The sequence below is a fragment of the Colletotrichum spaethianum genome (genome assembly GCF_022836535.1).
Source record: "Colletotrichum spaethianum MAFF 239500 DNA, contig43, whole genome shotgun sequence".
Classification (NCBI taxonomy): Eukaryota; Fungi; Ascomycota; class Sordariomycetes; order Glomerellales; family Glomerellaceae; genus Colletotrichum; species Colletotrichum spaethianum.
The window spans coordinates 46,347-72,213 of NW_026054813.1; the positions used below are offsets into that span (position 1 = coordinate 46,347).

General features: G+C 45.6%; 6 protein-coding genes across 6 annotated transcripts; 3 read left to right on the top strand and 3 right to left on the bottom strand.

The window, feature by feature from the left end:
* Positions 1-682: 682 nt before the first annotated feature.
* Positions 683-2,545, bottom strand: ColSpa_11165 (sterol uptake control protein 2; the record flags this gene model as incomplete). The annotated part of the gene is made up of 1 exon (XM_049277377.1): positions 683-2,545. One exon carries the CDS (start codon positions 2,543-2,545, stop codon positions 683-685), a length of 1,863 nt encoding a protein of 620 aa, XP_049133334.1.
* Positions 2,546-3,280: 735 nt separating this feature from the next.
* Positions 3,281-4,643, top strand: ColSpa_11166 (peptidase M20 domain-containing protein 2; the record flags this gene model as incomplete). The annotated part of the gene is made up of 2 exons (XM_049277378.1): positions 3,281-4,230; positions 4,286-4,643. 2 exons carry the CDS (start codon positions 3,281-3,283, stop codon positions 4,641-4,643), a joined length of 1,308 nt encoding a protein of 435 aa, XP_049133335.1.
* A 145-nt stretch (positions 4,644-4,788) lies between these two features.
* On the bottom strand, positions 4,789-5,448 carry ColSpa_11167 (uncharacterized protein; the record flags this gene model as incomplete). The annotated part of the gene is made up of 1 exon (XM_049277379.1): positions 4,789-5,448. One exon carries the CDS (start codon positions 5,446-5,448, stop codon positions 4,789-4,791), a length of 660 nt encoding a protein of 219 aa, XP_049133336.1.
* A 1,029-nt stretch (positions 5,449-6,477) lies between these two features.
* Positions 6,478-8,799, bottom strand: ColSpa_11168 (putative beta-xylosidase; the record flags this gene model as incomplete). The annotated part of the gene is made up of 3 exons (XM_049277380.1): positions 6,478-7,196; positions 7,255-8,641; positions 8,770-8,799. 3 exons carry the CDS (start codon positions 8,797-8,799, stop codon positions 6,478-6,480), a joined length of 2,136 nt encoding a protein of 711 aa, XP_049133337.1.
* A 2,454-nt stretch (positions 8,800-11,253) lies between these two features.
* ColSpa_11169 (uncharacterized protein) lies at positions 11,254-11,868 on the top strand (the record flags this gene model as incomplete). Its single annotated transcript, XM_049277381.1, has 1 exon — positions 11,254-11,868. The coding sequence occupies one exon, from the start codon at positions 11,254-11,256 to the stop codon at positions 11,866-11,868; it is 615 nt and encodes a 204-aa protein (XP_049133338.1).
* A 7,523-nt stretch (positions 11,869-19,391) lies between these two features.
* ColSpa_11170 (uncharacterized protein) lies at positions 19,392-19,580 on the top strand (the record flags this gene model as incomplete). Its single annotated transcript, XM_049277382.1, has 1 exon — positions 19,392-19,580. One exon carries the CDS (start codon positions 19,392-19,394, stop codon positions 19,578-19,580), a length of 189 nt encoding a protein of 62 aa, XP_049133339.1.
* Between the last annotated feature and the right edge of the window lie 6,287 nt (positions 19,581-25,867).

Sequence of the window (25,867 nt, forward strand, 5' to 3'; positions counted from 1 at the left end):
TTCAGGGCTCAGGCCTTGTGCCGAGACGAAAGCCTCGCCGATGTCTTTCAAGGTCTTATCGGCCTGACTAATATCCTTGACAGATGCTTTCTCCGATCTCTCTGACATCTTGAAGTAGTGATCAAGGATACAGAGTTGGATTAAAGTGTCGTGAAAATAAGCTCTCAGGCGAAAATGGTTGAAAAACAGTCGGAGCAAGGACGAAGACAGCCATAGGCAGGCTTATAAGTCAGTCAACGCTGTCTCAACACTAGAGAGCCACTCCAAGACATCCAGACCGATGGGTATCCGAAGCTGGCTAATAATACGTGAGAAGGTGCCACTAATTATCGGGCCAGCAAGCACAAGATTGTAGCACCAATGAGATGCATCAGCAGATATGCTATCTTTCAGTGTACGAGAGCCGTGTTCCTGCCACTGCCACCATACTGAGTCTTTAGCCGGCGCTGATAGACAATGCATGCTTGATAGCCGACCCCTACTCGGAAGAGACGATAGCCGATCCACGCATCTGGTGCCACTAGCCTTGCTACTTTATACCATTGTGGGGATACTTCCACGACTATCTTCTTGGCAAATCACCGAGGAATGCACCAAGATTGGTCAGAAGAAGACAACAGGTGAGGGAAAATACTTCGCTTGATCGTGGAGGCCGGAATACAACCGGGAATACAATCAAGGCTCAGATAACAAAGAGACCCACTTCGCCAGACTGGAAGCGCTCGCGCACATCGACTCGTCTTCCTAGACGAGCCTGAATTTCTATGGTCTCCTTGAGGAAGACATGAGCTCGGTCAAGGTTTTTGCCAAAGCAACTCATTCCCTGGAATCGGCTGAGAACCCATTCGCGATGTAGAAGGTCGTCTGTCTCAAGGGCGACCATAAAAAGCGGCCAGGCAATGCGAGCCATCGACTCGTCTCCCTCATGCTTGAAGGCCTGGAAGGCGAGGTTCATAATCTCTCGCAGAGCGTTCCGTTGGCGGCCTGAAAGCATGGGGGTGTCGTTGAAGCGCGTCAAACGCATAAACTCGAGGACAACGGCATGGTAGTGGGGTACAATGCCGCGGATGTTCGCTACTAAACGATGAGAGTTGTCTGTATTGATGGAGAGCTCTGCCGCAACCTCGAGCAGCTCGGTGAATTTCCATCCGACCTGCTGGATGGTCATGTCTACAGCCTGGATGCGTTGCTGGTGTGATGCGTTATTGTCTTCGTGAGAAAGATTCGCAAGCTGGGCGATCATGAACCGTAATTGACCACAAGCACCTAAAAGGGCATATACGTTACGGTTCTCAACATCGTCAAGCAGCTCTGCTTGGGGATACGTGTCAGCCCACATGCTCCGGTACAGTGGGTTAGAGAAGCGATGTAATCTTTCAAAGGCATCCAGCGGCTGAACCGGGCTGGAGATGCCGCTGGTTGCATGGTTGTCTAGTGCTCCCATGATCTTGTGCAGCGCACAGTTCAGCTGGCCGCCGAGACCGTATGCTGCAGCCGCTGCATCGTGGAGGGCAATCCAGACTAGAATTCGCGCCGAGTAAAGCGAAAGACGCGAGCCGCTTTCATCGTGGCCCCTTCTCGTTAAGGCCAGACTTCTTCGGTTGGTCTCGGGTGACGGGGCCGGCAGCTGGAGCAGCATGTCTTTGAATCGATGTTGCAATATTAGGCTCGCACCCACGAGGTGATTGGAGAGACCCCGACATTTGCCGTCGCCGTACTTTTGCTCATACATCAGCATAAGATACAACGCTGTACATACGGCGTCGAGGTCCAGCTGGCCATCGTCCTCTCCACCAATGGTATCGGCCATCATCCGGAGAGCAGAAGAGTAGTGCTGAATGGGTGTTCTTGGACCTCGAGCCTCTTCGGCGTCCTTATTCCGCCGGAATTCTAACTCCCGTCCGCCAAGGGCCAGAATCACGTGCATGACCATAGAGTCGGTCTGGGCGATGTCAAACATGATTGAGTATAACGAAAAATCAGGATTTTTCGTATGGTTTTGCTTGGCAAACGAAGTACGAAAGTATCGAATTGCTTCGTGATCAGCCGACGAGAGATCAAGAAAGCAAGCCCCAAAAGTCGGTGCCGATGGACTGAAGAGCAATAGAGCCTTGGACTGGTCAGATCTAGTGACGACAGCCTGCGCCCAGGTCGGCAAGCCGGGCGATCTACCATCTTTTGCCGACGAGACGGCAAGCTGGGACGACACAAACTGATCCTTGCGCGTTTGGCCTCTCTTGGTAACCTTGATGCGGGGTGCATAATCGCAGAGGAGCCGCAAACGGGAGCAACGATGACAGTTGGGCCTCTGCTCGTCGCACTTCACCTTCTTGGTGCGGCAGGTCCAACATCCGTTCCTGGAACGCGGTCCACTTCGGCCTTCGCCCGTGCGTGTTGCCGCTGTGGCTGCGGAATGCACAAATCGGGCGGCGTCCTGGTGCGGGCGTTCATCGTTGCCGACAATGTCAGTCGCAGCACCGTCGGTCAAAGCAACACTTGTGCTTTCGAGAGAACCTCCATCAGCTTCGGAGGAAGAGCTGTTCATTGGTGGTCGTCTACCAGCTGGGTCGGCGTCGGCTCTATCGGCTGGCAGTGGGTTTTGTTAGGAAAGCCAAAGTGGAGGCTAGGAGCTAGGGGATTGTCTTACTGAGTGGCAGCAGCTGAAAATTCAGCAACACTTTGTTAGGTCTGAGAGCGAGACGCGCTTCGAGTGGGTTTTGTGGAGGACACAATGACCAGTGCAGAGGGATGGATGTGGACTAATGACTTGTCAAGATAGCCGATGAGAAAAAGGTGACCGGCTTTTCATGACACAGGAACCTTCAAAAAGATATAACGAACGAGTAATTAATCGCGCCGGAAATCGCTGGCCAGATTGTTAGTAATGACATTGTGTGGTGCAGATGGCGAATTGTTTATCGAAGCGAAAATACTAAGTGTTTGCCGACCGTCGGCTATCTCTCCGCATCTTTAGCTCAACAAGGCCTTTGCTTGTCGGCAAGACCCAAGCACCGGTTGCCGCCGAAGACTCAATGGAGCCATGTTCCAGTTGGAGAGTCCCTGTCTGTTCGCTGGAAGGTCTCCGCACTTAGTGCCATGACACTGTCCACACATCGTGGTCTTGGATGGAAGTGGCGAGCAAGAACCTACTGACATCCGCAGGTAATTATCAAAAACGTATCCTTCCCGCCAGTCTAGGTTTGGTTTTAAAGGGCGGTCCCACGTCAGAGTATCTCCCTTGTTCTTCACTGCAACATATCGCAATATTCACGAACTTTTCATGTCCATCATCCAGATCCCAGTCGCTGCTCCGGAGGGCGAGCAAAGTGCCAAACAGCCGCCCCAAGCATCACGGGAAACTTTCGACGTCGAGAAGGCCCGTAGCATCATCAATTCACGGCTAGATGAACTCGACTTGTCACTTCAAAACCAAATCAACAAAGTGCTGCATGCCAACCCAGAGACCGCTTATAAAGAATACTTCGCTCACGAAACCATCACCAATTACCTCGAAAAGCAGGGCTTTACTGTCAAGAAGCGCACCTATGGCCTCGAAACCAGTTTTGAGGCTGAAATTGGTTCGGGCGGCCGCCAAGTTGTTGTGTGTGCCGAATATGACGCACTTCCCGAGATTGGACACGCGTGTGGCCATAATCTCATTGCAACATCCTCCATTGCGGCATTCCTGGGAGCTGCCCATGTTCTGTCGAGCTTTAAGATTCCCGGTAGATTGCGCATTTTGGGTACCCCTGCGGAAGAGGGTGGTGGTGGTAAAGCAAAGCTCATTGACGCCGGAGCCTTTAACCCACCTGAGGATGTAGCAGCCGCTATCATGGCCCATCCAACTGCAGCTCATCAGGGCGGCAGTGGGAACGGATCTTCAGGATTGGCCGGGTTTAAGCTGATTGCAAGTCACAAATTTCGAGTCGAGTTCCGCGGTAAACCAGCCCACGCAGCCGGTGAGCCATGGAAGGGGCTGAATGCACTGGATGCTGCCGTGGCAGCCTACAACAATGTTGCCCTCCTGAGGCAACAGATCCAATCCGACGAGAGAATTCATGGCGTTATCGAGGTCGGAGGCACCGTCCCAAATGTAATCACGGATTACACCCGTATGAACTGGAATGTCCGGAGCCCAACCATCGATCGCGCCAATACGCTTCTGAAAAGAGTCAAAGCGTGTTTAGAGGCAGGTGCAGCAGCAACTGGCTGCGAAATCAGCTACATTGTGTAAGGATTCACAACAACACCATCTAGTTTAGACTTTGCTGACAATATCAAAAAGGGCGCCAACATACATGAATTTACGTGCCAATGACACACTCTGCAAGGCCTATGTTGAGGACATGGCGGCCATCGGAGAGACAATCCAGGTTCACCAAGAGAAAGCATTCAATGCATCTACTGACATGGGCAACGTTTCCCATCTCGTGCCCAGTTTCCATGGCGCATTTGTGATTCCAACATCACCTGATGTGGCGGGCCATAATCCTAAGTTCGCAGCAGCAGCAGCAACTGATGAGGCACACAAGGCGGCTATCAAGTGTGCCAAGGGTATGGCAATGCTCGCCATCAGAGTCCTTACCGAAGACGAGATCGCCCGAGGAGCGAGGACAGACTTCGCAACTCCCGATGAAGAATAGATAGTGCAATTGGGTCTGCATTTGTACTAAATTCAGAATTTACTATGTGTATATGCAGGCCTTGATACTCGAACTTATCTAGAAAACTGACGACTCAGATTTGATTGAAAATTGTTTAGCCGAGAGTCCAAGGAGTATTGATCATTTACCAAGGCAGATGACCATCAAATCCAGCTGCAATAAGACGCTGGTTCGCCTCCCATATTTCTTCGGGGATTTCTTGTTTGAGTTGGAACCCCTTCTTCGGATATTCTCGAATCCTGACCAAATCTCCAACCATGATATTGACCACCAGATCTTTGGGATTCTGCGCATCTGGATACTCCTCAAACTCCAGCTTTGGGCTGGTCACTGCGAATTTCGTACCCGCATCAGGCCATTGCTTAAGAAATGTTGCATAAGTCCGTCTCTCCATGTATGGCTTCTGTACAAGCACAAAGCTCTTTATTTCCAATCCTCGGCGTTTTAGAAGTGCATGGGTGAATTGGACATTTTCGCCTGTGTTACTTGATCGCGGTTCCACAATGATTCTGTCGTCCGGCACACCCAGTTGCCTCGCTATGCCCGCAAAAACCTCAGCCTCAGGCTCAGTAAATCGATCTTCCGTCAACTTGCCGACTCCACCGGAGTAGATGAGATACTCTCCGTACCCATCGAGGAATAGCTGTGCAGCACGTGTCGCGACACGTTTGTCGAGACTACACAAACAGAAGATGGCTGTGGCGGGACTCAGGGACATACCCATGCGATGGTAGTTGTAGATTTTCTTAGCGTCAATATCAATCTGTGAGCGTGAGGGTTCCATGATGATGTTTGTAACAGAGAAGCTGCGAATAGGGAAACTTTTGTGATTATTATGAGCTGTTTGCTAGCGCGGAATAAAATGGATTGAAACCCATTTCTTTGAGGGGTCACACCTAAGCTCGCTTCGCTCAGTTTAGTCAGCCACCTCTGCGAGGCAAGAGACACTAACCATCAATACAAGTGCTAGGGGTGTCGAGTGGCTAGTAGGTTGCTTTCAGCCTTCGTATAAATGGCTGTGTTAAGCTAAGGCCCCAGGACAGTGAACGAATGAATGATGATGTCTTCGACATGACCTTTGAAGGATAAGATTGTCAATTGTTAAGATCATGTATTTATCACTTGATGATTCTTTTGTGCCACCCGTAAGGCTTATGTATTGAATTTTATCTAGACTCTTCCACTGATCAACGGGTTATACTAATGAAGGGAAGAGAGTAATTGCCCGCACCTCTAGGTCGCCACTGAAGCTGGTGTTTCCCTAAAACCTTGAAGAGACCCGTTGTTCATTGCCCATTATGAACCACAATCGTGTTACGATAGTGGATTTCGCGATGAGTTTCGTGTAGGTTCAGTTTCAAAACTTCTTTACAAACCTTCTCTACGATAGCGAGCATTAGAAACCAACGCTACGGGCCGTGGTGGGAAGACAGAACACTGCTGAACCTCAACTAATTGACCCATTGCGTTTTTGAGACCGATGTTTCCCTTCAGCAATGCTTTTCGAGGGCGCACAGTGGAACGGAAATTGCCCAACTTACCAGCATCACGAAAAGGATCGATGGAATTCATCAACAGTAGTATATGTGAAAATGCATACAAGAAAACCATGAATCGGGTACTTATGTTTCAAAACACCTGTCGTAGAAGTGTTCCGAGCAGTCGAATGTGAAGAATGCTGTCCACGGATAGAACTTGCATCGAAATTGAACTTGTCAGCTACGCAAAAATGAGAATGGCTGATACAAATAGGCTAAAATGTTCTTTCCCTTCATTTCTCGGCCGAGACATATCTAGATATATTTAAAAGATGTTAGTTGATTTCGAGGCTGCCTTGCAACGACAGATTTCTGCTCGATGACCCGGCCCAAATGGAGTATACGCCTCTTCGCAAGCGCCATTGTTGAGCTTCAACATCCCAAATACTAAGATCTCTCCTAGTAAGCTGAAAAGCAGCCCTGCTAGTTTGTCCAGAAGTCAGAAATACACGCAAGAAGCCGCGAAGCTGTCTGACAGGGCTGTCATCTCCCGGAACTCCGATATAGAGTTGAACGACTTCCGCCCCGTCCACGTGGCCCGTATTAGAGACAGAGACCTTGGCAACCGCAACAGCCTCCCATAAAGATGGGTGGCCTCCCTGAACAATGGGAGTGGCCGGATCTGGATATTCTGATATGTCGGCATCTGACGTTAAGCCAACTGACAAATCAGCGAAGCTGAAGGTGGTGTAAGAAAGACCATAACCAAACTCGTATCGGGGAGTGATGTTCTGCGCATCGAAATAACGGTAATCGATGTAAAGACCTTCAGTAAAATCACTGCCTGGGAAGAAATCATCTGAAGCACTTGAGTTCAAGTGGTTGCCATAATCCGACTCTTGCTTTGCCACAGTGTACGGTAGCTTTCCGGAAGGGTTTATATCGCCCCAGAGGACATCAACGAGACTGTGTCCACTCTCCTGACCGGGAAGTCCCGCGAAGAGAACTGCGGTGACGTTAGGGTGGTCAACCCAGGCGTCCACGATGCGTATACCTGGGTTTCGTTAGTGCCAAACAAACAATATAGGTACATTTCTCCGTAAACCACCTACCTGCTGAGTGAATAACAACCACCGTGTTTGAACAGGTTGTAGCGACGTTTCGGACAAGATTATCGCTAAACTCATCCGTCAAACTCAACCGGTCAAAACTCTCGGATGCGTAGGCGTTGATGAAGACAAGGCAAGCTTCCGAGTTGACATAAGGTGGTGAGGGGTTCCCAGAATAGAAGTCCCATCGAAGAATACCGCGATTCTTAGAAATACGCTCCTGACTTGCCTGGAATGGCGAAACAACGTAAGGGGGAGTGCTTCCACCAGAACCGCCTCCGGTGATAAGAGTTCCGTTGAATGTTTCCCAGCCAAAATTGACTTCGTACCCGCCACCGTACCGACTAGGGTTCTCCCAAGGATTCGCCTTGACGGTCGCGTCGTACCCATAGATAGAAAGGAATTTCGGGCTCTTGAAAGGAAGTGTGTTGTTCACATTCTTGACCAGAACAGTCCCAGCCGCTCCAATTTGGCGAATCAAGTTAGCGTGATCATCTTGAACGTCAACAGGGAACTCTTTTTGTAAGTTAGAATGGACGGCAGGCTGAGGAAAAGCATGTTGCTGGCGGAGGAAATGATAGCTGGCGAGGATTCTTGTCGCCATGTCGGAAAGTCGATCTTCGCTGACTGAGCCGTTGTTGACTGCTTCGATAAGCTTGTCTCCCCAGAATCCAGCGTCAGGCATGACCAGATCCAAGCCAGCGTTGGCGGATGCAACGCCACCCATTTGACCTTGCCAGTCGCTGACCACAAACCCCTCAAATCCAAGTTCGGTCTTCAGAATGCCATTGAGGAGTTTTGAGTTCTGGCACCCGTATGAGTGATTGGCTCTCTGGTAAGAACACATGACGGATGCAGCACCCTCTCTCAAGGAGTTCATAAAAGGCCAAACATAGAGCTCATGTAGAGTCCGGTCGTTTACATTAGAGCTGATGGCTTCGCCTAGATCCGACACACGGCGTCGGTACTCCTGTTCGTTCAGGAGCCAGTGCTTCGCTGTAGCAATAACTCCTGCGTCCTGTATTCCACGAGTGATTGCGCCCATGCCGACGCCGGCCAAGTATGGATCGGAAGAAAGACCTTCCCAGTTTCGACCGCCGCGAGCAACCCTGCCAAGAGGACCGGCAGCAGGACCAAGCGCCACGTTGATCCCTTTGCCGTAGTACTCATCGCCAAGTGCCTTGCCATACTTGTACAAAAGAGCCTCATCGAAAGTGGCAGCGACATGAATGCCCGCCGGGAAGGCAGAGACGAATTCTTGCCCGCGGATCCCATCAGGTGCGTCGGCGAAACACAAGGCTGGAATACCCAATCGAGACACCTCACCTGATTTACCGACGCAAGTGCCGTTCCATCCTCGAGTAATGTTGGCTTTCTCCTCGACAGTCAACTGTGACACTAGTGCTCTTGCATGGCGATATGCGGCGGCCCATCTTACATCGCTGGAACCATTGCCAATCGCTGAGCAGAAATCAGTATAATTCGGAGGTTATACCATTAAGGAGTTGAGTAACGTACGGGATGGGTATACTGGCGGACTGCGTCCATAATAGGGCACTTCGGATGGAGAAGAGGAACCGCTTGTCTGAGCGGTAGCCACAGCGCCAGTGAAGGCAATGGCGAAAAAAGAGTTTGTGATCTTCATCATCACACTGAGCTTCAAGTCGCACCAAACCGCGCAAGTCGTGCTAAGGTGCAACTGACGAGTCCCTATAGATTCGTTGGCAAGCATCGAATAAACATGAGAAATAACCAGCTGTTGCTTTTATGGAATTCAAGCCAACAGGGTACTGGTTTATCTTGTTCTTGTCCCGAAAATAAGAACCGAAGGACGTCATCCGGTGAAGCAGAGCCCGAGATGGGTCCCGATTAATCGGTCCTATTCACAACGCGCTGCAGAAAGGCAGCATGCATTTTGCGGATTCATGACTCGACATTAGCCTAGACCAAAGATTTGGCGAGATCGCTTAATGTGTTTTGACAAGTAATCACAACAAGAATACCGAATCTTGCGTTGCGATCAACCAACCATGAGCCAATTGTCAACCTGAACGACTGGAAGCGGGGTGGCCGGGGTGACTCCGGTCTACCCCGCGCTCTCCGCATCGGAGACTCTCCGGTGCTACGTAAACCAAGGTTGGAAGTCGACCGGTGGGGAGAGGGATTTGTTTCTGAGGGGAAATCTCATCCCTCTCAAAAATACAGAACCAAACGAGCCATTCGGTGATCATGGTCGAAATGGCGCAACAGCTGCTTGTCATCGGTCATTCGGTGGACCCTCTCTTGCTGCAGTGCTGATGACATTCAGCATGCTGATTCTGTACTAGTCAGAAGAAAGCACGTACTATGGTCATGTTTGCTTTGATGGACATGGATAGCTCTCGAGTTTCGCGAATGGATTGCTCCTGGCGCCTAGCTAATACTGTTGATCGAGTACGTAGTAGGCGTCGGTCGGGTACGATTTCCACACCAAACTAGGATGATATGTCGGCTGTTGCCCGCTTCAGATGAACGCATGGGATATCGGAGAAATCGGAGTTTTTACTTCTTGGCGCCAGCGACTCTCTCCTTGCCGCTACAAACCACATCGCAGACGATGAGCCTCTCTTCGACACTGTATTACATCATGGCCGGGCCATCTTGCGTTATCTATCATATTCAAAATTTATTCTTATTTCTATTGCTTCCCCTCCCCACTAATGCACTTGCTGTGATGAGAAAGATGGCCATGCGGGTACCAATTGGAGCCGTACCATTACAAGCAGACGTCTCATCTTCGCAAGTTGTCCTAGAGGTGTGCTTGAACCCACCCTATCATTTAAAGTTTGTCCCCTCTTTAAGTCTTTTTCAAGGCGAAGATCAGTTGGCAAGTAGCCACGTGTGACTTGCTGGGATTGCTGCTCACGGATCTAGGATGTTAGAGCCTATCGCTTCTTGAGTCAAAGCAAAAGGAGAGTGCCACCCGGTTTGCACAAAAACCCGTACACCTAAAAAGTATGCACTTACAGTCCAGCTACATTACTACAAGAGACTTACAAAATTGAAATAGAATAATAGTAAAATACGTTCAATTCAAAATAGTACATTGTGTCTTTTTAAGAATTCATTGTCTTCACATGCTGTCCTGTTATTCAATAGAAGTCTTCCCAATATTTGGAGTTGTTAGTACGCAGTGCTAAAGTGTACGAGTTTTTTTGCACACCGTGTGAGTGTGAAGCCATTACTTAATACACTAGAAGGTCTATCCCTGTGAGATGAGGGGACGGATCCATCATCTCCTAACCAACATTCGTCTGAAAATGTCAGGCTTGTGTTGCAAGGGATAAGACGCATCACAGGGGAAACCCGATAACCCAATGTAAGCTGTCGCTACTAACAGGTTAAGCTCAGCGCCCGTCTTGTGCCGTTCTGCCGAATAGTAGATATTTATGTTATTGATTATCTAAGATCCTGATACCCGATACCTACTGATGATTCGGCATGAGTGTCAAAATATCGAACTGAGCGGGGAATAAAGATAATCACATATCCTTGGATTTGATAGCACCTTTCTATCTATATTAATAAAACTATGATTATCTTTTGCCGAAGTGCTAATGCTTAGCAAGCAACTACAGCAGGTAATTGTTTTATATTGGCGTGTGCATTCAAACGATTGGCGGAGGACGACAGGGAGACAGCTTCATGTTACAGTTTTGCTGGGGATGAAACTAGGTCCGGTTCCGTGCAAGTATCAGACATCAGCCAAACCGGCAACAATAGCCGAACCTCGACTACCCTCACCTTATAAGTTTCCCTTCGACTAATTAGAAATTAACTGGAGAAACGTTCTGTATCAAATCCATTGGTTCTATCTACCCGTTCAATCAGCCATACCTCTCAGCCCAGGCGGCGGCTTCCAATATGTGGTTTCCTTTTGTTGTGAGCCTGAGCGCAGCCAGCGTGCTAGCAAATCCTATGGCGCCTAGACAGGCGGCAGCACCTGCAGTACCATTACGAATCATGTCACTGGGCGCCTCAGTGACGTTTGGTGTAGGGTCAACCACCGGCGATAGCTACCGCAAGGATCTTCAAGACCTCCTCGTCGCCAAGGGTATAAACGTCACATATGTTGGTACACAAACAAATGGAAATTTCACCAATAACGCAGTCGAGGCGACTCCAGGATTCAAAATCGACCAAATCGCTGCATCGGCAAATCAGGCTGTGCCCTTGCTCAAGCCAAATCTCGTACTTGTCGATGCGGGCACCAACAACTGCAACAAAGGCGGGGAAGTACCCGACGCAAGAGCGAACGTTACTGCCATGATAAACAACATCTATCAGCAGAGTCCAGGATCGACTGTGATACTCACGTCTATACTTGCCAACAAGATCGCGAAGCAAGACGCTTGTCGAGTCAACATCAACACGCAATACACTGCTTTGGCGACACAAATGCAGCAGTCGGGCGCCAAGTTCGCTCTAGTCGATATGCGCAGCCCCGATGCACCAACTGTCAACGATCTCGCGGATACCAGACATCCGAATGACGCAGGATATGTCAAGATGGCAAATGTATGGATACAAGGAATTAACGAAGTTATGTCTAAGGGCTTCATCACAGCACCCATTTGACACTGTAGCGTCAATTACAACGAGCCAGCCACGGATCGCCTACTATTACCATCACGTTTGAAGCGGGGTGGAAAAGTCCAGTATAGAAAATGTTTACATTGGAAATCTTTTACAGTGGAACACGCCATAATATTTCTCTAGTTTAGCATTTATAAAAGTGTCGAATACCATGCCTGAGCACAAATTAAACCTGATACGGCTCATAAGCTCAGCAGCCACTCGTTGCTATACTAGGATCCTATTGTTCTTGAACCATAATGTCAGAATGCACTTCCGCTGAGTCCTCATAGGCAGAGTGGCGCCTAGTTGGCCATCCTAAAGCCTTAGCGTGGCCTGGATCTCTCCAACCACTCAATAGTCGCATAGGCAGATATCAAGACATCAAGAAAGTTCGGTCTCATAAGACTATCACGATGGTTCAGTCCCCTCTGAAGCCACTGGACTGATCCGTGCGCCCAGAAGCCCTCTTTGGCGTCTCCTTGGCGTCGAAAAGGGCAAATGGATATCCATACACCTTGAGGATTACTGTTCCGTATCTTAAGAAGGTCGACACAGAGACTTTGAGAACAACACAAGTTTGTTTGACGCCTGCTTTTCATATTACTGTTAGTCAGACATGACCCAAGTTTTAAATATGAATAGAACAAGAAAATAGTCAAATAATAAACAGAATGTTGGCTGTTGTTAAAACGGCGTTTCCTTCCCAGCTTCGGAGCATCCTCAATACTCACGCGGTTCCGGCACCTCAACAAGAAAGATGCTGCGATGAATAAGTCTGACATCTCCAATCTGTTCCACTTTGAGCAACAGGTTGCGTCTAAGCCCATGAGTGTTTCCTTCGACATCAACAGCGATGCTGATAAGAACCAAACAACTAATGCGATGGTTGACGCAAATTACTTTGTCAATGTTTAAGAATTTCCCCCACAACCATAGTTGCTTTAATTCATTAACCCTACAAAGTAATGTCATGTTAAAGGACCAAAATGAAGAAACCAGCTCAAAGTGACTCAATCAACTTAGCTGACTCATGTTCCGACCCCAACCTCGTCAATCTCCCTCGCATCATCGATGGCATGAAAGGTGAGGGCAACGGCAAAAAAATAATACCGTAGTCCGCCTGGAACGAGTGCCAATCCCAGCTGCATGGAGTACTCGGCTTTTGATGGCGAGATAAGCCGCGGCTTGTCTACTCAGCCCGCATCGGGGGTACATGAGGGGTACACAGCAGCTGCTACAGCTGGGTTTCCTATGTTTTACAGCCGAGATCCTGATTATGCACAATTTGTCGGACTCGCCAGAGGTCACTACCACGTGGATGAAGCTGACACTGAAACCTAGGCGGAGGGCAAAATAGGTGTTAAAGCAGGGGCCGGGCCAATCGCGTACGGGGAGTTCAACCTCGAGTTTCTAGATCTTACTACAGCCGAGGCTGATGCCATTGTGTGGTGCACGGGGGCTTTCTGACAAAGATTCACGAGCTGTTGCAATTGAGGCTTTTGATGATAAGTTAACGCTATGGATGCTTTGGATAAAAAGCTCGGCGGTTGTGCAAAGGATAGCTGCTTTCGCCCTAACAACATCGCAGCGCCTCTCGACGCGACAAGGAACGTTCACGTGGATGGAGTGATCAGGGGTTTGTTGTAGGCGGCGACACGCAACGATTCGATAGCTTTCATGTACCTTGGCGCTGCAAACCAAGGCGGCTGTAGAAGTTGTTTGACCATCTGATAGAGCGTATTCTGACAAGCTCGCTCAAAAACTTTGGGCGCGGTCTTGCAGGCTTCCTAACGCGAGAAAAATGTGCAGTGGCAGCGATTTGGTTTGGTTTGGTTTGGAGATTAAGCAATCCCAGAGGATGCCCCACACTCTTACCTCGCGTCCACATTCAAAGTCCATTTGTGTGTTGGTTAGCGGCTGCCGCTCGTCGCTATTCGGTTATTGTGTCTGAAAAGGAAGGTCCCAGTTGTGTGTCTGGTTCTTTCTTGGCGCTGTGCCGCAAGTGAACACAGGCGAGACGCGGATTGTGGAAGAAAAAGTGCTTTCGCTATCGGTTCCGCCGAGAAACCTCGTATTAAAGCTAATGGTATGCAATCCCTGTAGCACTGCATCTGTCCCCTGGGTTGCGGGAACCAATACCCCAAGTGATAAATGGAAGCTTGGTCCACGTAGTAGTCATTGAACGTTCCCACAATCACATCCCCCAAACGCATTACCATAACGCGTTTTTAGCCGTTTCGCGCGATTGTCTTCAAACTGTTGAAACGGATCCATACCAAATTGAACTCATCATGAGTGTCACGCTCCGGATACTTTCTACTACGGCCTCGACTGTTTTTCTATTGCTGCTTCCTTTCCGCCTATCTAAGCTTCGCACAGAAAAAGTCAAGGTCATCTCAGAGCACCGCGGTCTAGTCAAACTAGTGCGTCAGCAGCGTAAACTATTGCTTCATATTCCTAACCACTGACTATGGAAATAGGCGATTGCGGTGCTTCTCGCAGTGGTACAAGCACTTTATCTGGCTCTCACAACACTCCCGACTCAGCATTTCGACATCGGCCTTCTATCTGTGGTTACCTCCTTCGTGGCATGCATTGGGCTCTGCCCATTGTTAGTGCTGGAGCACGGGCGATCCATCAAACCGTCAGATCTCGCAACTCTTTATTTGCTATGGTCTCTATCGTGCGATGCTGTCCAAATCGTGGAAATCCGATACCAAAACGACAACTCCCTATTATTTTGGCTGGCTGTGGCCATTGTTTGTTTCAGGCTTATGGTGCTGATAATCGAATGTCAAGGGAAAAAAGCCATCTTGCGAAGTCCACGAGATCATTATTCCCCAGAACAGCTAGCTGGCGTGCTGAACAGGACATTCTTTTGGTGGATTAATTCGATTTTATGGGAAGGATATCGGAACTTTCTCACTGCAGAAAATCTTCCACCCATTGACAGCAGACTCTCGTCTCGAGTACTGCGTCGTCAAGCTCTGCGAGCTTGGGACCTGAGAGGTACCCCAGGGCCAAAGTCTTCCGAATTGGTCCAAAATAGAGTCTAACAGTACGCAGATAAACCAGAGCAGAAGATGACATTGCCTAAGGTTTTGGCACAAAGCATGCTGCCACACTTCCTTGCGCCTATCATCCCTAGATTCTTTCTCATCGCTTTTCGTTACGCCCAGCCAGTTCTCATCAGTGTTGCCATCCGCTATATGAATAATTCGCCAGATACCGTCTTCAGTTCAGGCAGCTCAGTGATTCTCTTGGCTATTGTCGTCTATGTTGGCCTGACAGTAAGTGATTGTGAGCTTTGAGAGGTGCCGTGCTAAGTCTTTTGTATAGATATGCAGAACAGTATACGCACACAGCCTCAATCGATTAAAGACCATGATTAGGGGTGCGGTTATTGGCCTGATCCATAGCAAGACTCTTACTCAGCAATTTGCCGGCTATGATGACGGAAGAGCCGTAACTTTAATGAGCACAGACGCGGCCAATGTAGGCCAGAGCGCCCAGATGTTCCATGAAACTTGGGCGCATATCATCGAGGTTATTCTGGGCACAGTGATGTTAGCTAGGCAAGTTGGATGGGTTTGCGTAATTCCCTTGGTCATCATCTTCTGTAAGTCCATGTCTGTCGATGTCGTGCCAAAAAGCTGATTGGAATTGTAGTCTGCTCCCGAATGACTAAATATTTAGCGAAAAACCTGCAGGGTATGCAGAAGAATTGGAATGTTGCTACACAGAAACGCCTCGCGACAACAACATCGTTGATTACGTCGATGAAAGGGTTGAAAATGCTCGGATTCACTCCATACACAGAGTCCCTAGTCCATAATCTGCGACTTCAGGAGCTGGATATGGCAAAGAAGGTGCGATGGATGATGGTGGCCCATAACGCAAGCGGTAAGTTATTTCTATGTTATGGAGTTTGGATCTTTGCTCATGTCTTCTTAGCGAACGCCCTTGGTATATTTTCACCCGTTATCACCTTGGTCTTATTCGTCGTCTTAGCAAGATTGAATGGCTCGGTGCTCGATACAGAGACCGCGTTTACAACAACTGCACTTTTGGGCTTGGTAACCCACCCTGCAAACATGATCATGTCGATTGTTCCGCAGGCAACCGGCTCACTGGCCGCTTTCGAGCGAATCCAACAATACCTTGTTCAGTCACCTCGAAGCGATGGAAGATTGTTGTTACAGAGAGGTGAAGAAGTTAACATAAAGGACGCACCAGAGGTTTGCGTTGAGGATGTCACTATACAGCCTGCTCCATCGGTGCCACCTACTCTCAAAAACGCCAGTTTCATCATCAACCGAGGCTCCATCGTCATGTGCTCTGGACCAGTCGCAAGCGGCAAAACGACTCTCATCAAAGCCCTTATGGGCGAGCTTCCTACGCTAAGCGGAACGATCTCAGTGTCCTCGAAGCGTATGGGTTACTGTGAACAATCGCCGTGGCTATGCAATGGCACTATCATGGAAGCCATTTGCGGCTTCATGCCATACGAAACAAGCTGGTACAAACAGGTCGTCCGACTGTGCTGTCTGAACGATGATATATCAGCACTGCCTAACGGTGACAACACATTGATAGGTAGCCGAGGCCTGAACCTCTCAGGAGGACAACGGCAACGCTTAGTAAGTTCGTTCAAATCTCTCAACTAGTCTTTGATACCTATGCATAAGGATACAGAGGTTCTACTTTATGCTCTCGAAACCGATACTTCCGAGCTTCAATTTGCTCTATCTATGTGGTATAGTCACAACAAGATACCATCTTTCTGACACTACTTTAGGCGCTCGCCCGTGCTGTATACGCGCGGTGTGACATCGTGCTTCTGGATGATTCTTTCAGTGCCCTCGATAAGAGGACAGAAACCCTCGTTCTCGAAAATCTCATTGGGCCAGAGGGCCATTTCAAGAAAATGGGCACAACTGTCTTTCTCACAACACACTCCAGTAAGTCCGAGCGGCCTTCAGTGAAAGCAGAGCAAATGCTAAAAGAAAAAGCCGACTATTTCCGTTTGGCAGACTGGCTAGTTCTTCTTCGCGATGCTACTGTTGCATACCAGGGAACGTGGGAAGACTTGAAGCAAAAGTCAGAAAGACTTTCCTCATCTAATGTCGAGGAGACTTCGAAGCACAGCGCTGAAGAACATTCGCAAGTGGAAACCACTATCTCGAGTCAAAGCCTGAAAGTGTCTGAAGCTATTCATGATCTCAAACGAGCAACAGGCGACATAACACTCTATGGTAGTACTCTAAACCTGTGTAGAGAGAACAACTCACTAACTTCGATTCCCTACATAGGTTACTACCTCCAAACCGTCGGTCTACGTAATCTTTTTGTGCTTTTGACTTGTACATTGCTATATTCATTCTTCATAACTATACCCCAGTACTGGTTACAAAAATGGACCGCAGCGCCACCAGCGCAGACAATGTTTTATGTTGGAGGCTATCTCATCCTATCTCTACTGGCTTGGAGTTTCACCAATGGCTCTATGTGGTAGGTACTGCACTTTTTCTTACCCACTGACTTACTGATTGTAAAAAGGTCCACGCACGTTCTGATTGCACCACAATCCGGGACTGAACTGCACCGTCGTCTTTTATCGACGATTATACGGTGCGTACATGCTAGTTTATTCTGTAATATGCTAATACTCATAAGAATAAGGGCGCCACTTTCTTACTTCTCCGTCACTGACACAGGAGTAATTCTGAATCGGTTAGCTTCAGCTCTATTTCGAGTCCTTTTCTCATGCTAAGCCGTAACAGATTTAGTCAGGATATGCAACTAGTTGACAGGAGCTTACCGCCAGCCATCTTGTCAATGTCAAATCGTGAGACTAACTTGACACTCTATGGTCATACTGCTGACAAAACCAGAGGTTTTCAAACTTTTAGTGCAAATCGTTTTGTTGTCCAGTGTACAAAAGCTCATGGCACTCACGCTGCCTCTCTGCGCTGTAGCAGTATACCTTGTACAAAAGATATACCTTCGTACTTCGCGTCAACTACGATTACTCGATCTTGAGTCACAGTCAGCCATTTATTCTAGTTTTCTTGAAGCTGTATGTCGTATTATGAAGCGTCATTTTGTTTAGTCTAACGAGTGACAGGTCGAAGGCGTTGTGACAATTCGAGCATTTGGCTGGGAGAAAGAAGTCAAGCAAGCAAACATTTGCTGCCTCGACATATCTCAGCAGCCGTCTTATCTTCTTTTTTGCCTTCAGCAATGGCTCGGCATTGTTCTCGATCTCATTGTTGCTACTATTGCAATAGGTCTCATCGTTCTTGCTGTTCTGCTTAAGGGTACAACAACGGCAGCGCAGATCGGCATGGCCCTAAACGTAGTATTAATTGCGAATAATACACTTTTCAGCCTCGTGACATCTTGGACTAACCTGGAGATATCTCTGGGCGCTATGTGAGTATGGTTTCTTTGCCTTTCCCGCTGTTAGTTCCCGGCTCTATTCGTTCACCTCGCTTCCATACCGTATCTATATCTCTGTACACTAGATCGAGTGGTGTTCCTTTCAGATGAAGAATCATTCATAGTGCCATGCTTTTTTCTTTTTTGTATTGTTTTGCACCTGTGTATTTCTGACAACCTTACAGATCCCGTTTGAAACAACTTGAGACCGAAACACCAAAAGAAGAAAAGGTTTCTGAAGACTACGTACCTCCAGAGACTTGGCCATCATCAGGAGATATCAAGCTGGATGAGGTCACTGTAGGATACAAGTAAGAGAGTTCTTCCTTACCCTTCATATTTCCAAAAGCTGATATTGACATGCAGTTCGCAAACTATGGCACTGAACGATATCACAATGAATATATCAGCTGGTCAGCAAGCTGTAATTTGTGGCCGTACAGGAAGGTATGTAAATCTACATCAGACGAACCTCATCTCCCAGAACATGTTTGACATAGCTTGGCGGGGATATAGCGGCAAAAGTACTCTGCTCCTCGCCCTTCTGCGTCTTTTGGATAATACTTCGGGAAGCATCAAGGTAGACGGTGTTGATTTGAGCACGGTTCCACGATCTTTGGTTCGAAGGAAATGCTTCATCACAGTTACCCAAGATCCTTGTATCCTGGGGCAAGCTAGTCTTCGATTTAACCTCGATGTAAGAATATGACCCTCAAACATGAAGGCAACGGGCCATAAGCGTGGCTGCTAATTTGCTTCTTACCCAGCCTACTGGTTCTTTGCCCGGCGAAAACCTTGTTGAAGCTCTCAAACGAACAACCCTTTGGGCGCATCTTGCTTCCGGCAACTCTATACCTCAGTCTGCAGAATGGCAGGCAATTCTGGAGAATCCGATATCTTCGTTGCCACAGATGTCAACTGGCCAGTTGCAATTGTTCGCACTTGCTCGGGCACTCTTGCAACTTCAACAACTGAATCACGCGAACGGCAGATACGTGGGGCCATCGGGCCCGAGACGAATTATGTCGATTCTTTTATTAGATGAAGCCACATCTTCAGTTGACCCTGAGACCGAAGCAATCATGCACGATATTGTGCGGAACGAATTTACAAATAACGGCCACACCGTTGTCATGATAACGCACAGGTTACTCAGTGCCACTGAGAATCTCCGCAAGAACCAGGATACTATTGTCCTGCTATCCAAGGGAAAAATCGAGAAAGTTGGCGAATTCCAGGACGTCCTGGGAATTGACAAGATCACCGTCTAATGCTAGGTTTCAGGCGAGACCCAGAGACTTTTTGCGGGATCAACTCACATGTTTTGTAGCACTTTAGAGAGGCGGTCGATAATTGTCATATGAATAATCGTAGCACCACAATCTTAAGGCGACTGCCATGGCTACACTTCGTCTCAATTTGTCTTAACCCACTGGATCATCTTATTCCATTCATGCCAGACGCGGCGAACCGTTCCTATCAGTATTTCCCACGCTAAAAGGAAAACACATTATCCACGTTTCTCTATGAGATTGACTCCCTCAGTTAGGGCTTATGCGAGACTTCATATATAGAATGAAAATGATTTTTTAGTGACCGCAGCTGTGCGCGGACTAAAACCTGGGGAAGCTCATTAGGTGACAGTGAAGAGTGACATACAATCCGAGCAACGACTTTCTATTCTTTCTTGAAGGACCTAGCTGGGGAATCAATAGTATGGAGACCCGAAAAGCTTCAGAGTGTCCGTTGTTGGGCTCGAGGACACTAAATTAGTGCTAGGCAGCTATGAAGTTAATCATACCAGTTGAATTACTCGATGTCACACTAGGTTGCTGCTGAAAGATTTCAAAATTCGGATAGGTTAGCTGCCCTAATTCAGCTACACTAAGCGCGAGATATTCCTTTTCAAACAAGTGATGCGGAAGCTCAATGTGCGTCGCATAGTTACACGTCATGCACGATTTGTGAAGTCAGTCTTTGTCTATTACTGCCGCTGAGTAGGCATTCTACAAATCAATACAGCGCGCACTTGATTCTAGCAGGCTTCATTTTACTGGCTTGAGAATCAGTTAGCAGGATAAACCTTGTGCAATCGAAATCACGCTTACCTTTAGCAAAGTGTTGATTTCACTAGATAAATTCCATTGTTTGGGCATTACCCAATACGTATGGCTGTTTCCTTGACATTGGTGATACCGCCATAGAGAAAACATCCGACTTGACACGAGTTGACGTCGATTTAAAGGCTGGAGCTCCTTCAAACTGTAAGAGTCTGAATCTTGTCATACAACTATTTATGGGGCTGTATTTAAATGCCTTGTAATAATTAGCGCTGTGGCACGACAGCTGTGTGCCTAAGTCCCAAACCTGACTGCGCGTCGCACACAATGTACGTGTATGTACACATGCTTTTACAGATACAAAAGTGTAAGGTGATTGAAAGCAATACATTATATTACTAATGGTATGGGTAATATTGCCCCCACCGCTTCATGTTGATGAGCCTCCAGATCGGGAATCAACGAACCGAATGCGATTAGGCTTGTCACGCCATACAGAATCTGTGGCTTAATAAGTGGTGAAAAGTCAGAACAGAAGACGTATAAAGCAATTATCCTCACTATGTGCGGTACAGTTGCCACTAGTCTGGATCCGACTTACGAGAAAGAATGTTTCATTCGCCCATTCCTGCCCGGCTGCGTTTTGTGTTTGTCTGAGACCGCCGTAGTTATATCTCATAGAAGTATCGACTTTTCCTTTGACAAACGATGGAAGTGCTGAGATTGAATCATGGAGAACGATGCCTGATCGTTGATTTGACATATTTGCTATAATTCGCGCAGCATGCATATTTCTAAATGTCCATAAGTCCAAGCAATAATTATTGTTCCTGTCCTCTCCCCTGCATTCCCTTTGAGACATTAATTAGACATGACCCATCGGAAAAGAAGAAAAAACTTTTCCGGTTGCATACTGATACAGTATCATCAAAAGCAGCCGATTCGCACCTTCAAGATGTGACAATTCAGAAAACCAGTATTATTGTTGCCTCCTTCTTGCGCCAAATCTGTGTATTGCTCCTGCCTACTTTATAGCATGTCATTGAGCACATCTAGGACAGATTTCACCTACAAGGAGAGCGATCTCCAACTGACCGTCGGCTACGTCAGCTACCCTAGTCAACCATGCCTCCTCATAGGCGATCCAATAGTCGAGAACCTAAAGCAGTGGTGCCTCGGGCATAACCGAAACCGAAACGGCAACAAGCCCATGCTAGCAGTAATTTACTTCGACACTGGCAATGACGCACAGGAGTACTTGCAGATCAAAGCTGAAGTGGCAGCCAAGGTACAGCCCACATACCATAGACCTCGTTAATCATACACTGGACAAATGGCTAATCGAACCCTAGGCTGGCATCGGCTATACATCATACAAGCTACCGCCCGACGCATCGATCAACGAAATTCTCCGTATAATTGAAAAATTAAACAAAGACGACTGCACTCACGGCATTCTGGTTCAGAGACCTATACCAAAGCACCTTAGTCAATATCAAGTGATGAACAGCATAGAGAGGCGGAAGCACATAGAGGAGTACACAGGAGAAAAGGCCAGCAACATTGCAGTCGATGGGGTGACGCGCCTGCTTGCTGCATACCATAAAGCCTGGATGCTTGACTTGAACATAATCTTGCTTGGGGGACCAACATCATTACACCAGGATTCAGGGCAGAATTGAAGCGCCACTACCAGTATATTGAGATGCTGCCGAATTTGGAAGGCGAAATGATTGACCGCAAGCGCAGTACGGTGATCATAACAGAACTCAACAAGGGTGGAATGGTCAAGCCGACCATGCTGGGTCCTAGTGTCAAATTGGTCATCGATTTGGGTTTCGACGTTAACAGAAAAATGGGCGATCTGGACCCCGAAGTGCAAGACATCAAGGATTTATTGGTGGTTCCAACCCCGGGAGGAGTCTTGCCTATTTTACTCTGGCTTATGATGGAACGTACTATTAAAGCTGATTCCGAGACTTCAGCTGGTACTGCACTAGGCAAAGATGTACCGCTGGATAGCAGAGTGCTGCCAAAACTGTATGAGGGCCGAATTAGCCTTGCTTTATTACTTTTCTGCATGCTTATGTATGTTTGTAGAAGCATTCTTTATTTATTCAACTAAGCAACCAATAGAATAATACTAGAAGTTGCTTTTTAAAACAACGAAATCAGATTCCAACACCAGATTACTTGAGTCTATAAGCTCAAGCTGCAGTAGGAAGTGTAGGTGAAAGATGAAATATGTAGCCAAACTAGAATAGAACGTACTGACACCTCGGCTCTTACTCGATAGGCGCGGTGACCAAAACGTGATCACTGATACTATCAAGCAATTTAAGTCTTCTGAGGACATGGTGATGTCGTCTTGTGTGAGGGAGAAGAAGACAACCCCCAAGACTGAGTTTCAACGGCGCACGCCCGATGAATTGCTCTTGAGATTTCTGTATTTTCCGCGCAAAACAAGAGACAATCAGGAAAATTTGCAACAAGATGCGACTGTATGTATTGTTTGTTTCGAGGCCCGTGAGTAGATTAAACAGCGCCATGGAAGAGCAGGAACTGGTGGAGCGTCTAGTACGGTTCCTGCAATTTGGGTTACTTAGAGTGATCATTGGAGATAATAGAAATAATTGTTGCCGCTCAATTTCAAGACTTGGAAGCCATAAGACAGTAGTACAATGAGGACATATGATGGCGATGTTCTTGCTTGGACTGTTGCCTGATACAGAGCAATGTTCATAGGTTTTCGATTGCTCTGCCAGAATAGACTGAGTCTTCTAGAGAAGAATAAGCTAAACATTCAAGTTGGACGTTCAAATCTGTAAGTACTAGGGTCTCGCCGGATGACCAGGGCCTTTGTAGGCAGAACTATTGAGATATCATGAAAGGCAGGGTACGGTAATATGATTTCGCAGTCGAGCCCCTAGGAAAAGAGTACAATCTGTTTAGGCCTTGAAGCTGCCTGATTCTTGAAAAATAGAAGATGAAACAAATCGCATTAAGAGTGGATTTTAAGTCACACGCGTTTAAAGTTCGTTAAAGAATACTTAATTATATTGCGAACGTCTCAGACTGTAAGATATCACTATGTTGTTACGGTCAGATATCCGACAGTGGAGGTGTCTGCTAATAGACAGCTAAGGTCAATACTCGATGACAGTAAAGCAAGTCTTGTTAGTAATCTGTAGCCCTATGGGTGAACGGTGATCAGTTGTGCACGTTAAGGTGAAGGTAGCTTGTATGGTTTTACAATAGAAGGATAATCTGAGAGTCACTTATGGTAGAGTGAATTACAAAGTTGATTGCTAAAGAGCTATAAAAAGTATCTAGTTTAGTTAGAATGATTATCCTTATATCTTATTATTGCCTTATTGGGACTGATCTCTTAAAGTTAGTCTTTGATAAAGACTAATCCTTAGTATATTAGTCCTAGGTTATAAACTGCTTATTTGTTGTTAGTTCTTTTTATTTTTATATAATCTTCCTTAGTTCTTTTGTTCTAAGAGGGGATTAATGTGTTCTTATATTATCTTGTATATAACCTTGTCTTATAACTACTAGGCGCTTATAAGGTAACCCTGGTTATGTTATGCTTATTAGGTTATAACATTAGGTCTCCTCTCTAAAGGTCTTACCCTTAAGACCTTATAAGTAGGTTATTCCTTCTAGGTTAAGGAGTTATTAAACTTACTTTCTTATTTATTTATAATACTAATATTATATTAAGTTATATAAAAAAATTAAAACTAAAAGTAAAATCTTAGAAAATAAAAATAAAAAATTATAAGCGCTTTATACTTCTAGAGTTTATTAAGGCTTATTCTATTATTACTAATATACCTTATACTTATTATTTTTATATAAAGACTACTTATTGTTTTAATAAAGGTTTTTTTTGCTATTATAGCTATATTAAGGCTAAAAAGCCTTATAATAGTGTTTTAGTAGCTTCTACTTATAAGTGTCCTTTAATTAAGTATAGTCTTTTTTATTTAACCTTTATTTATAGTATAAAAATTAAATACTTAATAAAAAAAATAGAATAAAAAAAAAGAAATAATAAGTAAAAAGCTTTTAAGGCTTTATAAAGAGCTTGTTTAATTATAGTCTTTAATAACTATTATAGCTAGTTACTTATCTAGGATTTAGAAAACTTAGAAACTTATTTATAAGTATTAAGCTAAAACTTTTTATTATAGTATATAAGAAATTGATAAGTCTAATGCTTTAGAGTTAGTATTAGATGCTTATAAACAGGGAATAGTAGAGGAGTTATAGTTTATGTAAGTGCTTAATAACATGGACTAGTTCTTGTATAGGCTTAGTAATAAGTTCTTAGACTTAGGGCTGTTGGTGTAGACGTTTGGTTCTAAAGTGTCTATGAGTTGTGATAGTTCTAGAGGAGTTGTTAAGGGTATTAGAGGTTCTTAATAGTGTTCTGGTTAGGGTTGATCTTGTAGGTTAGTGTTGCTAAGGTAGCTATTTAATTTCCCTTGATACTTTTCTAGGTTTTTTATTAGTTCTTATGTATTTTCCTTATATTTATAGTTCTTTTATTTTACTAAGTACTATACTTTACCTTATTTAACCTTATAGCTAATAATTTGCTTGACTTTGTATTCTAGTTTATTAGTTTCTATAATAATATAGTTATTAGTGTTTAACCTTTGTGGTACTAGTTCTAGTAATATAATATAAAAGACTAGGTAGATCTTTATGGTTTCTAGTAGGTCAAGTTTGAAGTTAATATTTAAGATTTTTTAGATAATTTTAAAAGGTCTAAGTTTTTTGTAGTTAAGTTTATTACTTAGTTACTTTGTCTTAATATTCTAGTATAATAGGTATATATTATCTTTCTCTTCAAAGGATAGTCCTATTATCCTTAAGGTGTTAGCGTATTTAGTTATTTATGCTTTAACAAATTCCAAATCTTTAGCTATATTTTCTTAAACTTCTTATAATTTATTATAGCTAGTGATAGCTTTATTTGCTTATAGGCCTTATTGTAGTTCTCTATAAGCTGTTAGCTAGAATCTATAGTTAAGGTAGAATAAGAAGTTCAGTGTACTTTCTCTAATAGCACTATTGTAGGCGAATTAGGCTATTAGTAGTAGTAGTATTTAATTATCTTAGTTATAGTTAATATAGTATTATAGATATTATTCTAGTATTTGGTTAACTTATTTAATTTGTTTATTAGTTTATAGGTAAAACGTAGTTAATAGTTTATAATCTGCTTTTAGTTATAAAATTAGGGATTTCTAAAACTTAGATATAAATAGCTTGTTTTTGTTTAATATGATTTCTTTAAGTAGTCTATAGTTACTAATAATATACTTTAGAAATATATATACTAAGTCTTTTACTATACTAGCTTTTAGGTATAGAATAAAGTAGGTATACTTTATTAGTCTATCTATAATAATAAGGATACTATTATATTATACTTTAGTAAAAGGTTCTTTTAATTATAGTAGCTTAACTATAAAGTTAAG